At 42.9% G+C, this 13,998-nt stretch overlaps 1 protein-coding gene across 2 annotated transcripts in view; it reads left to right on the top strand.

Moving 5' to 3' along the window:
* MAP3K7 (mitogen-activated protein kinase kinase kinase 7) overlaps positions 1-13,998 on the top strand; it is a 148,042-nt gene that overhangs the window by 101,208 nt on the left and 32,836 nt on the right. For both annotated transcript variants that reach the window (XM_030199091.1, XM_030199092.1), the window contains 2 exons: positions 1,168-1,235; positions 12,484-12,598. In XM_030199091.1, coding sequence (XP_030054951.1) covers positions 1,168-1,235; positions 12,484-12,598 — 183 coding nt within the window. The remainder of the gene's footprint in view (positions 1-1,167; positions 1,236-12,483; positions 12,599-13,998) is intronic.

Raw genomic sequence — 13,998 nt, forward strand, 5'->3', positions numbered from 1 at the left:
CAGGCCAAGGTTGTTGGAATAAAAGGGAGGAGGACGGCGGAGAGGAGAATCTACCAGTGCAGGCCCACTGGCAGAATAATTACGTAATGCAACTATCAAAGACCAAGAATGCCAAACAGCACGTCAGCTGTTAGCCCCAGTGCCCCGGCATTTTGTTGCTTCCTTACAGCCATCTGAGCTTCCCTTTCAAGAAGCAGCTCAAAGAAACAATCAGTCTGAGGAAAGGCAGCGAAACCTAAAAGACCCCGGCTGGAACATAGCTGCGTAATTCTCCCAAGACATCCCCGTGTTACTCTTTGTTTGACAGCATGGACTGACTGACTAACGTAAATAGGCGCCTGGTACATAGCAGTCAGCATTTTGCTAATTACTAAGTTTGAGAATTGCTAACAGGTGGAGGGAGAGGGAAAAGATTACATCTTAATGTATTGACAGTAGGATGGGACTTTGGGGAAATAATTGTGTGGGAGAAGGAAGGGAGGATGAGGTTAGGAAGTACAGATGGTTCCTCTGTATCACAAGCCAAAATCATGTTGCTTGTCTGACCCCTCTCTGCCCCACCCCAACCACCGGCCTAAATGAACTTTACTTTAAATATTACAGCCATGAAAAGGGGGTAGGTCAAATCTACTTAATAATGGGAACCAAAAGAAAGAAAATAGACAAACCCAATTGTCGCCCTTTATGTCATAAATGAAGCAGAGGTCTCGGTGTATTCCTGCTGCTGATTCTGATACAAAGACCAGACCAGAGAAGTCGGTTCATGTCAGAGAGATGATCATGGCAGAGGCAGCACTAACAGCACCGCTGTAGTAACCTCGTAGCACAAAGCCCTGGAAATAGGTGCCGTCATCAGCCCTGGCCCCTAGACACACAGCCTGTTGGAACACATGTGACAGAAAGGGGTTTTGGTGGGGAGTGGGGGGGGGGAACTGCAGCTATTCATGTGGTAGGAGTGGTCATTGTCTCAGGATATGCTTTCTGTTCACAGCCAGCCTGTTTTCAGTTAAAACTCTGCAGCTGTCTCTCTCTCTCTCTCTTTCTCTCTCTCCCTTACTTTCACTCTTTGGAGTTGTACAAATTCCAAGCTGGTGCTGCAGAAGTCGCTTCCTTCTCGTTTTGTTTCTGAAAGTCTTTTCAGCGTTTTTTTTTCTGTCTCTTGTACAGTAGGCAACGGACAGCAGAGGCGCCGCTCAGTTCAAGACCTTAGCGTATCTGGAACAGAGTGCAATCAGGTAAGGCACAATACCTGAACAGCCTTGTTTGTTACATTTGTGATACTCTGCCGTCTTCTAGGACACATGGCTGCAAGTTTTCTTCTCTGCTCTGTGCCCTGAGCAGTCATCTGCAGTAATCCCATGAAACAGATACCATTTCACTTCACAACTGTTTATCAGTGCTCTGAGTTTATCATCTAAATAATAGGGCTGTAATATTGATGTAAAATTAGGTTTGGCAGAAAATTGTTCTCCTTTTTTGCATTAGTTTTCAAGTTTTGTTTTGTTTTTTTTAAGAGTATTTTTATTTATACAAATTTTGTGTACTTTAATCATTTATGACAAATCACAAGGGGGCCCTTTTACTAAGCTGTTGTAGGGCTAACGCATGGGTAGTGCGTGCTAAATCAACACTACTGCCGGGCGCTTCGCGGTAATTCCAAAAGTTGGCATGCGCTGTTTCTCAAGGTAGGAAATAATTTTCTGTTTTCTACCCTGGGGAGCATTCCCGGCGGTAATCGGCAACACAGCCACATTGCCACTCGCTAACTGATTACTGCACGAGTAGCGTGTGAGCCCTTACCACCAAGCAAATAGGTGGCAGTAAGGGCTTGGGCAGTAAATAGTCACACGCTACTTTTAATATTAGCACACGGCCATTTATTGCCACATATTTTTTTTTAAAGGCCTTTTTACCAGCAATGGTAAAAATGGCCTGTTGTGTGCTAATTTCACACATCCATAAGAATATAAGAGTAGCCATACTGGGTCAGAGAAATGGTCCATCCAGCCCAGTATCCTGATTTTAAGCACTGGTCAAGCCAGGTCACAAGTACCTGGCAGAAACCCAAATTGGGGCAACACTCCATACTACAAATCCCAGGGCAAGCATTGCTTCCCATGTCTGTCTCAATAGCAGACTATGGATTTTTCCTCCAGGAATTTGTCAACACCTTTTTTAAACCCAGATACACTAACCGCTGTTACCACATCCTCCGGCAAAGAGTTCCAGAGCTTAACTATTCGTTGAGTGAAAAAATATTTCCTCCTATTTGTTTTAAAAGTATTTCCATGTAACTTCCTCGAGCGTCCCCTAGTCTTTGTACTTTTTGAAAGAGTAAAAAATCGATTTACTTCTACTCGTTCTACACCACTCAGGATTTTGTAGACCTCAATCATATCTCCCCTCATGCATCTCTTTTCCAAGCTGAAGAGCCCTAACCTCGTTAGCCTTTCCTCATACGAGACGAGTTTACACCCCCTTTATCATTTTGGTCGCTCTTCGTTGAACCTTTTCTAATTCCGCAGAGGCCACTTTTTTACCGCAGCTTAGTAAAAGGACCCCATGGTTATTAAAGACTTCCTGTCTATCCAAGTGGCGAAGCAGGCTGCAGTACCTCATGAGCATGGCTAGCCTCCATAAACCTGCATGCACATACTTTTTTGCCCTTTTGTTGTTGTTGTTGATAATCTGCCCCCCATTTGTACTGCACATTTTTAGCACATCTTGTGCTATTTTCTGCTACACACAGAGGCTGACATAAAAGCACCCTAGTAGCCACATAAGATTGTCATGTAGCCACTTCTTTATGATATGGTCAGGCAGATTGAAAAGTGTTGAAAGCGAATCCACTAGTGTTTAAGCAGCGCTCTCAAACCGGAGGCTCTGGTTTGAATTGAATCCCATCTCTGTTGCCCTCTGGTGCTGAGGTCAGTGGCTGAAGCTCCCACAGACAGATAATCAAAACCCCGCGCTGTTCCAAACAGCGCTCCAAAACTAGCGCTGCAACAGCGAGGGGTGTTATTAGACCTATGATCAGAGATAATTGCATGCAAATTTAAGCACGCAGTTATCTCTGATCATGGGATAGAAGTGCGGAAGAATTGTGCCTGAGCATGCGCTCAGCACAATCCTCCTGCACTTGTTTGACAGATCTGGGCTGTCAAAAGCCCAAACCTGTCAAACACAGGGGCTGGAGGTCCATGGGACCACCAGGCCCCAACTACCCCTGCCCCGAGCAACGGGGGCTGGAGGTCCGGCGGACTCCCCCCCCCCCCCCCAAAGTTCAGGGAGGACTGGAGATCCGGTGGGTCTCCAGCCCCCCTGACTCCCCCAGCAAAGGGTCCCTGGTGGCATAGTGGGCAACCAACCAACTCCCCCCCCCCCCCCCCCCCCAGCGACATAGGGGCTGGAGGTCCGGTGGGTCTCCCGCCCCCCCTGGTCCCCCAGCAAGGGGTCCCTGGTGATCCAGATGCCCCTACCTTGTGGGTTGAAGGAGGGAGGGTAGCCTGCCTCCCTCCTCTTCCTGTGATGCCGCAAAATGGTGGCGCCCTGCCCAGTGTATCCTAGGGGGGCTGGAGACCCACCGGATCTCCAGCCCTCCCTGAACCTGGGGGGGGGGGGGGGGAATCATCGGGGAGACCGGAGGTCCAGCGGACCTCCAGCCCCCGTGTCGCTGGTGGGGGGGGGGGGGGTTGGTTGGTCGCCCACTAGGCCACCAGGGACCCTTTGCTGGGAGAGTTAGGGGGGGCTGGAGACCCACCGGATCTCCAGCCCTCCCTGAACCTTGGGGGGGGACATCGGGGGGGGGGGGCCAGAGGTCCGCCAGACCTCCAGCCCCCTGTCGCTGGCAGGTTTGCTGTTGGGGGGAATGGGGGCCTGCCAGCATGCAAATGCATGCTGGACAGGACTCACCATTCCTCCCCAATGATCTGCAAACCCTAACGTCAGTTCGGAGCTGGCATAGGGTTTGCCGCGGCCAGCGACCCAACCTTTGGCACGCTGGCCGCTGATCATTGGGGATGAATATGTTTAGCCCTGTTTAACATGCATTTGCATGCCTGTTGCGTTCAGGGCTCTCGAGCGGATTGTTTCAAATGCTCGAGGGCTCTGATCATGGGGCATTAGCAAACGCCAGTGCTAGTATGGTGCTAACAGCCTCTAGCGCCGGCGTTTGCTTCTGATCATCCCCCTGCCAGTGTTTAAAGGTTCTCTGCTTTCCTTAATCCTTACTTCCTCTGTTGCAGCACAGAGAGTGAGCACCTAGTCATAATGTAGCTTTGTGTGCTTGTTAATTATGCTGCTCTCGGACCTCAGTTCACACTGTAGAACACAGCAGTTCATGTCGTGTGCTCTCTTCAGACTGCTGAGATGGCTACATTGAAATCATCAGAGGTTTTGGTAAATGTCCAAATTCTGTGCACGTGGGCAGAGGAACGGAAACAGTAAGGGCCAAAAGTTTGAAAGTATTTTCTTTAATTCCATATTTAGCTATTACAGAATTGTTTTTACCTCCTTCTAAAAAGAGCAAGCCATAATTTTGCTGGTTTATTTTGTGTTGATACATGAGTGTCACGGGTATACATAGATGTGTTTTTGTATTTCTGTTTAAAAAAGAAAATGTAATATTCGTTCATGATGCAAAATAAAATGTGATATTTGGCAGAAAAGTGTAAGGTGGGTTGCTTTTGGGTGCATACTGGCAGAATGTTTGTTTTTAAGAATGATTGATAGATTTCTGTAGTGCTGCCTTGGAGCTCACTGCAGCCTTTTTCATTCATTAGTGCTGCACTCTGTATCCACTTACATATCCCAATAATATCATTACCAACGTGTAATTAAACTCTGGAATTCATTGCCAGAGAATGTTGTAAAAGCGGTTAGCTTAGCAGGGTTTAAAAAAGGCTTCGATAATTTCCTAAAAGAGAAGTCCATAAGCTGTTAAGGTGGACTTAGAAAAATCCACTACTGTTTTCTAGAATAACTAGCATAAAATCGGTTTTACTCTTTTGGTGTATTGTCAGTTACTTGTGACCTTTGGCCACTGTTGGAAACAGGATATTGGTCTTGATGGACTTTTTGTCTGTCCCACTATGGCAACGCTTATGTTCATATAGCAGGTTAACATGCTGTTAAAATTTTAATATTTATTAATTTTACATTTATATATACAAAACATAAATGCATTGGAAATCCAGCAAAACTATAAAGAAATATATAAATAAAATATTTTACATATTGAAAATATGTTATTGAAATATTCTATTAATTTTGTCCACAATATCAAGTTAGAATCAAGATACTAGGATTAAGAATAGAGGAAATTTAAAAAAAAAAAAAAAAAAAAGAGCTAGAGAGGACAACAGAAGCCGACAGCCGACTTAACAGCATTTTACCTATGGGAGTGTTTCCAAGGGTCTTCTCTCCCTTTCTTTACTTGCAATAAATTCCAACAACTTTTTTGGGGTATAAAACACATAATTAACAGATTCAAAAGATATACAACATTTGCAAGGAAATTTTAACACAAAAGAGCCCCCTAAACTCAAAATTCTGGATTTATATAAAAGGAATTCCTTCCTCCTTTTTTGTGTGTTCCTTGCAATGTCAGGAAAAACCTGGATCTTATCCCCAAGAAAAAGATCATTCAAGTGACAAAAATAAGCTCGAAATATATTATTTTTATCTGGTTCTAGAGCAAAAGTAACTATCAACGTTGTTCTTTCAGTTATAATTTCGAGAGAGTTCTCAAGAAATTCTGTTAAATTGAGATTAGGCTTATCTTCAGTTTGACCTTTGAAATTCTTAATCCCTGATAAATATTGGGCCCTCGTTATGGGCGGAAAGCCCTCCACTGGGATCTCCAATATTTCTCGGAAGTATTTTTTTAGCATGTCCACTGCTGATATCAATGGACATTTTGGAAAATTTAAGAGTCTCAAATTATTCCTACGTCCAATTTTCAAGATATTCAATTTTCCTTTCTTGAATCTCTCCGTCTCTGATTAATTCTGAGGTGATATTTTGCAATTTTTCCACTTCGCCTTCAGTCTTAACATTTTTTTCACTCTGCTCTTGAAACTTTACAGACAAATTCTGATATCCTTGTTTTAACTCCAAAATGTCACCTTTCATGGATATATTCATCTGTGATAATATAGTACTCACTCCCTGTATGGCATCCCATAGGGTCTCCATCGTGACTACAGCAGGTCTTTTGATTTCTCCTCCAGTCGTCGGCACCAAACTTCCAGGAGTAGAAGAACGGGGTTGACTCAGCCCCTGTTCCGGTGTTAGACTTCCTGGAGTTCAGATTCCCCTGGGTCCTCCTTCCACGGAGATAGGAACACTCTCTTCCATTCTACATGGCCCCTGAGGGGAAAACTCGCTGCCGGGTTGCTGGGGTGCTGTAAATGAGGGAGAACTTAACGTTACTCCCTCTATGCTGCGCTCCGCTCCCGAAAGAGGAGAGCTGGTCGAGGCGGAATTCTGTTGTCCCAGGGGAACGACGCCAAAACTCTCAAGTGTTGTCTGGCGGGTAGATGGCGTCGACTGCGGAGCCGCGGAGGTAGGTGCCGCAGTTTTCCCCTTCCGCTTCCCCATCGTTAGACAGTAAACGGAGCCTTCGCGCCAGAACACTTGATGGTCTAAAGAGCGTCGTGTCCACACATCCGCTATCCAAACCTTTTTTAAATCTCACTAAGCTAACTGCTTTTACCACATTCTCTGGCAACAAATTCCAGAGTTTAGTTACGCATTGAGTGAAGAAATATTTTCTCTGATTCATTTTAAATTTACTGTTTTGTAGCTTCATTGCGTACTCCCTAGTCCTAGTATTTTTGGAAAGCGTAAACAAGCAATTCACTTCTACCCATTCCACTCCACTCAGTATTTTATATACCTCTATCATATCTCCCCTCAGCTGTCTTTTCTCCAAGCTGAAGAGTCCAAGCCGTTTCAGCCTTTCCTCATAGGGAAGTCGTCCCATCTCCTTTACATTTCCATTGCCCTTCTCTGTAACTTTTCTAATTCCACTCTTTTGAGATGTGGTGACCAGAATTGCACACAGTATTCAAGGTGCAGTCACACTATGGAGCGATACAAAGGCATTATAACATCCTCTTTTTTTATTTTCTAATAATGCCTAATATTCTATTTGCATTCATCGCTGCTGCAGCATACTGAGCAGAAGGTTTCAAAGTTTCGTCAACAATGACTTCTAGATCCTTTTCCTGGTCGGTGACTCCCAACGCAGAACTTTGCATCACGTAGCTATAGTTCAGTTTCCTCTTTCCCAGTTGCATCACTTTGCACTTGCTCACATTAAACATCATCTGCCATTTGGATGCCCAGTCTGTCAGTCTTGTAAGGTCTTCTTGTAATTTTTCACAATCCTCTTGGGATATAACAACTTTGAATAACTTTGTGTTGTCGGCAAATTTAATTACCTCACTAGTTATTCCCACATCTAGATCATTTGTAAATATGTTAAAAAGCAGCAGTCCCAACACAGGCCCCTGGGGAACCCCACTATCTACCTTTCTCCATTGAGAATACTGACCATTTAACCCTGCTCTCTGTTTTTCTATCCTTTAACCAGTTTTTAATCCGCAATAGAACACTATCTCCTATCAAAGGTCATTGACGTTTCATCCGTATTCCCAGTTTCTGAGAGATCGTAGTTGTGCTTTTTTTTTTTTGTACATACTTTTTAAAGAAATTCACATAGCTTTCCAAAGCCTGAGGCAGCTTCTGAGAAATGTTGGCACGGTGATGCAATACAAGTCTGTATCTGTGCATAAAACGAGCACGCCATCCAGCAAACATAAGAAAAGTAACTGCATTGTTGCTGTAAAAAGGAGAAATAGGCAGTTCTGTGGTGACCATCTACCTCCAAATCCTCTGTTTGAATATGCCCCCTTTTCGCACTTGATGGTAATTATAAACCAATCAAGTATGCCTCGACTTTAAGTACTTATTCCAGCAACAATAAACCTGGAAATATGCATCCTTTGGCCCTGCTTCACCCCGCTTTTTTTCACTGGGCGTGCTGGAAAGTTCTTTGTTTACTAAGAAAATTATAGCTTTGAAAATGTGTATGGTTGGAAGGAGAAACCAGACTAATTGCTGCAAATTGCAGGCATGCGTGTTTGTCATTGGAAGAAGGCACTTGCCATTGTTTATGAACACCTAAAAATGTTTCCTTCTATAGCAGCAATGGTTTTGCTGGGTACTGACAGGGCAGAAACTGTCAATTAAAGCCCATTCATGCATTTCATCACCAAGATTATATTGCAAGAGTCTGAATAAGGTTGTGGAAATCTTACCGCTAATAGCTGCTCTTGTAGGAAACAGGAAAGTATATAAGTTATGGTGTGGTTTCTCCGTCTTGATATTTGGACTGATCCTTTCTCCCAGGAAGTTTGCAGACTGCTGTGATGGCAGTGAAATACTGCAGAGTCTGATCATTTTCCCTGCTACGGTTCATGAGACCCTTGTTGATCTGCAACTTTGTCTTTACTTCTCCACAGCTTTCTCTTAAATTTAAGTTTAATGTGAATCTTTACACACTGCCCTTTGACATTTCCAACAGAGCGGTTTATAATATCAATCATTAAAAAGCAGAAATGACATTAAATAGGAAAAGAGGAAAACAAGAAAGAAAAGAAAAATTCAGGAATTGCCCAAAGCGTCAGCCCTACTCATCATGGCCAAGGGTTTTTTTCGGGGGGGGGGGAGGGGGTTCTGTTTGGTTTGGTTTGTATGTTTGACATGCTGTATTAACTGTCATATCACTATTTTTTTGTTTTTTTATAGATATTATGCTTATTTTATTGTAACCCACTTAGAATATTAGGCAGGAAGTATAACTTTTAAATATGTAAATTTGAGTCAAGATTGTTATAGAGAGCAGGTACCAAAAATAAAAGCACCAAAAGTCAGGTAGATTCAAAATATCCCACTGTTGGAGGGGGAATGTTTAACAAAGTGACCACTGAGCAGTGTATGGTGTTAAGTAATTGGCTAAATGGTGTGGGCCATGAGCGAAACTTTGAATTTTAACCCACCTTTGCTATATCTTATACTGTGGGCCCTATTTGCAAAGACATTCTAGCATTTTTAGCATGTGCTTACCGTGTAGATGCCTATAGGAATGTTATGGGCATCTTACACAGCGCTCACTAAAAACGCATGCCTTTGTAAACATGGCCCTATGTATATCCAGTTGTTGATGTTGTATGTTATTCTTTGTTGTTAGCCACATTGAACCTGAGAATGCTTGGGATAATGTGGGATATAAATGTCATTAAATAAATAAACCCAATAGTAGTCGGGCACTGTATATAGTTATAACTTGAAGGGAGCTCACAGTCACTTAATTCACAATATGCTCAGCTTCTTCACATTTATATCTTGTCTCACATAGGTCAGTAGGATCGGGAAATCATAATAGGATCTATCAGATTAGTGTACCTACCCCTGTTTTGGCTAAATCACTCAATGAGCCAAGCATACTTTTTAGGGGTGGTTTCGCAGTCCTCATCAATCCAGTTGTTTTACTATTTTTTTTTAGATTTTTTTTTTTTTTTTTTTTTTTTTTCCTTTCATTCCTTATGATTACTTTCATTTCTTATTATTAAACCAAAGCAATTTATGCATATGTAGCAGTTCAATTTTTCTTTATTCTATGCATATATAGCGATTTCACAATGATACTTAGCTTTCACAAAGCTCTCAGTGGTGGAGACCAGATGTCACCGACACAGATCCATGTTTCGCGCTTCCATGCTGTTTCAAAGTAGTCTCCTATAAGAAGTATCTATATTAATAATTCTCACCTCCAATTCTGAAGCTCACAGTGTGGCAGGGAACCACTGAAGCCCTGCACTGCTGTACCCTGTCAGCACCACTCACTCTCACTCATACACCCGCCCTCAGCCATGCCCCCCCCCCAGCCACGCCCCTTCCGGACATAATTCCCTACCTCAACGTTCTATTGAGGCCCCAAGCTCCAGCCACTTCCGTGAAGGGTTCGTGGATTCATGGTGGTGAAGCCTCTCCATGGTGTTGACGCCCTCGCGTCCAACGTTATGACGTCGCGGCCAGAGCGATTTTCAAGATGGCGCCGAACAGGAACGTGATGACGTCGCTGACGTCGCGATTTTCTGCAATGCGAATGGCGCCAAACAGGAATGTCAAGACGCTACGCCCACACCGATTTTCACCAACGGGACGAAACGAAGATGGCGCCCAACACCGGCGCAACACAAATGCACAAAACCGCTTCGGGGGCGACGCAGCCAGCCACACACACTGAACGTCGGACGGTGCGAGGGACGGATGACAACGTGGATGCAACACCTCACAGGTTTCCTGTTCTGTCCCTGTATGCCGATGACGGGAGGGGGAGGGGAAGGGAACCTTGCTAGCACCCGTTTCATTTCTTACAGAAACGGGCATTTATTGCTAGTATAATAATAATTCTTAGCTATTGATAGTACTATTATGTACCGATACACATCTTGACCGTTACTAACCAAGAGTGTTTCTGAGAGGCGGCGTCTAAGATGGCCGCTGTTTGCATAATAGGCTTTATAGCCAATCAGATCCTCATGTGATGAAAGGCACCAGTCGCAACTCCAAGACCGAACAGCAGATTGTTATTCAATGGATAAAGTAATTAAGAACCGATCCTATTGACCTATGTGAGACAAGATATAAATGTGAAGAAGCTGAGCTTATTGTGAATTAAATAAATACATTTTGTAGGGTACATATAGGCAGCCAGTGTTAACTGTATTAGCAAAGGTGTCATGTGGTCCTATTTTTGTTTTTGATAGAGCAACTTTGAGTAGTATTCTGCATAATGGTTAAATGTTTTAAAGATGCAAACTTTATTCCATCGAAAGGCAAATTGCAGTAGTCTAGTTTAGTAAGCACTAACCATGTGTAAGAACTTGTAAATCTGTAAGATGTAAATAAGGTCGGGTCTCGAATACATCAGAGGGAAATGAAGCAAGATTTTCCAACATAAGAGATCTGTTGATCAAAAGTTGTTGTTTTTTTTTGTCCAGGAGGACACCAAGAATGAGAATTGCATTTTGTATCACAATAGGTGAATCAATTACAGTTGGCAAAAATTCTGGAGTAGTAACATTGCCAGTAAACCAATTTTTGATGGATTCCATTTCAGTCTGTGGGAGTCAACCACTTAGCTACAGTAGCAAAACATTGGTTATGAGGGGTTTTCTGGGGGGGGGGGGTGGTAGTGGGGTTCTGCAAGGACAGGGGTGAGTACTGCATTCCCAAAACAGAACTTCCAAAATATAAAAGAGAAAGCTCTGCTCTTGTCTCAATAAGGAGAATGAAATAGTTTAGCAGAGGACCCCAGAACTGATGAGAAAAGTGTCTGGTAAAACTGGTAAGGAAAGACTGGAGGGGCAGTGAGAGTCTTTGGGGGGGAGGGGGATCAACATATATATATTTTTTATTTTGTAATTTCTGTTTTAGTAAAACGAAGGGCCCCTTCAGAGATGCTTTTCAAATTGATGAACTCTTTTTTTTTTTTTTTTTTTTTTTTCCCCCTCTCCCAAGGAGAAATAAGTGTTAACTGTTAAAGCTTTATTCCAGTCTTGTCACGTGATGTTTTTTTGACCTCTGCAAAGCTACTCCAGTAGGCTGGAACCACATGAGTGCAGGGGAAGGACTTCTAGCCCGTTTCATGTCACTAAATCACAGAGAACGAGCTTCTGAATGAAGGGTTATTGCCTCCCTCCTCAAGGGGTTGCCTGATGCGACTGCTGCTGTATTTCTACAGGGGAAATGTATTTAAGCTGTGTTAGCTTGTGAATCTGCTGACACGCCTCTTTGAAGTATGTGGTTCTATTCCGCTCTCTGCTGTTTTGGGGCTCTAGGGGTGAAATAAAGTTTGTTTATTAGGATTTATATACCACCTTTAAAAAAAAGAAAATCACCCAAGGTGTGGTGTACAGCAAGAACATAAGTTAAACATAGGCAACAAGCAATGACAGCAGTAAAAATATTCAAATAACAATACACGCCCCCCCCCCCCCCCCCCTTTTTACAAAGCCGCACTATGCCCATTGAAAGTGAATGGGCTGTCGGCAGCCGCTAGCGCGGCTTTGTAAAAGAGGGGGATAGTTTGCTACTTAAATTGTCAACACGATACACAATCACACATTTGAAATCGACAACATAAGATATATAAGCAAAGGTGGAACACACAGATAAGATTTTTATAATAGGAGTTAGAAAATAAAGGGACTAATTTAAAGAAAGTTGCATGTGAAGTCAGACAAGTACATTTTTTTCTGTTTGTTAGACTTCCTTGTTTTCTGCTTGTTAACCAAGGATAGGATGAGAGTGCTGCCGAATTTGTCAATGTATCATCTTTTGGGGAGAAATGTATCCTGAGTTGGATTAAGAGTTCATACTGCCTTCTCTCCCTTCTCATGCTTTATGCAGGAAAGCAGAAACAGCAGTCCATCATCGAGTTCTGTTGGGAAAATGATCACTACCCCAGGACCAACCGCAGATAAGCCAGCTCGCAGTATTCCGTGGACGCCTGACGAATCATCAGGTACTAGTATTGACCTCATTCTGAAGGCCAGCATATTTTCTTCCGGGATTGCTGTAGATTGCATAATTTCTGTGCCATTTTGAATGTACATTCAAAATAGTAAATCCTCTGCTATGAACATAATAATAACACTATCTAGAGTAAAAAAAAAAAAAAAAACCTCCCCCCAAAAATCGAGCAACAAAAAGAAGGGAGACAAACTATGTGTAAGAAAGTGTGTACGACTATATATAATCTAATCAAAATAAGGAGGAAGCTTGGAACACCTATGCACTATAAGAGGCTGTAAGATCAGATTCATAATTGTTCTGATGTCCTTTCTGCTTATTTTGATTATATAGTTTTACACACTTTCTTATACATAGCTTGTCTCCCTTCTTTTTGTTGTATGAACATAAGAATTTGACTCAAAAAGTGGATGTCGCTCCAGATAAAAATAGCTGTTTATTGGAGGGTGAACAAGACTTAACACAGCTGTGTTTCGGCCTATTAGGCCTGCATCAGGAGACTCTTGTGTGTTCAATAATAGTATCCACTTGTAGTGTTTCTTGTCATAAGTAGGTCTAAATGGAAACTGGATGCTCCCTATGCGCCGGAGTAAAACAAAGCTACAAAACCTCTAGGGTGAACTCGTAGTTTAAAAGCAATGTAATTATTGAACACAAGAGACTCCTGATGCAGGCTTAATAGGCCGAAACACAGCTGTGTCGAGTCTTGTTCACCCTCCAATAGCTATTTTATGTTTCAATTATTTTTATTGAAGACTACAAGGACAAAAATAAAAGAATATAATGAACAGACTCAATAAACATCATATGGATTAGTATTACAACACAATATTTCAGTTTCAATAAGTCTTCATGGTTTTATGATTTAACCCCTTCCCCACGCTCACTACTCCTCAGTAACATCCATCCAGATTATATTATTAGCAGCTGAAAGTTCACATGCTTAATAAGTAGCTTCGTGCTGTAGGGGTTAAGCTGTCCCAAAGCGGTGTCAATATCCGTTTAAATTTCCGTTTTTTGACAGGGGTAAGTTATTTTTCTCTAGTCGTTCAAAACGCATTAGTTCTAGCATTCCTCCCCGCCAGCAGTGGACCGTGGGGCCTCCAGAGGACAACCATGCAGACAAAATGGATGTCTTGGCCACTATAATGGTCCTGAGTGCGAACTCCCGCAGGCCTAGCGGTATAGGGGATCTAATTTGTAACTTTCCGAATAAGAGCTCCAGCTCAGGTCTCCACGATGTTCACCAAATCGTTGATATCCACTGTAACAAATTAGTCCAAAAATTCCGGATTATTGGGCATTTCCAAAACATGTGGCCCAGATTAGCTCCCTCTTCCCCACACTTTGGGCAATCCCATGCGGCGACAATCCCATGTGGAAGGCCCTTCT

Source organism: Microcaecilia unicolor, chromosome 3 (assembly GCF_901765095.1).
Source record: "Microcaecilia unicolor chromosome 3, aMicUni1.1, whole genome shotgun sequence".
Taxonomy (NCBI): Eukaryota; Metazoa; Chordata; class Amphibia; order Gymnophiona; family Siphonopidae; genus Microcaecilia; species Microcaecilia unicolor.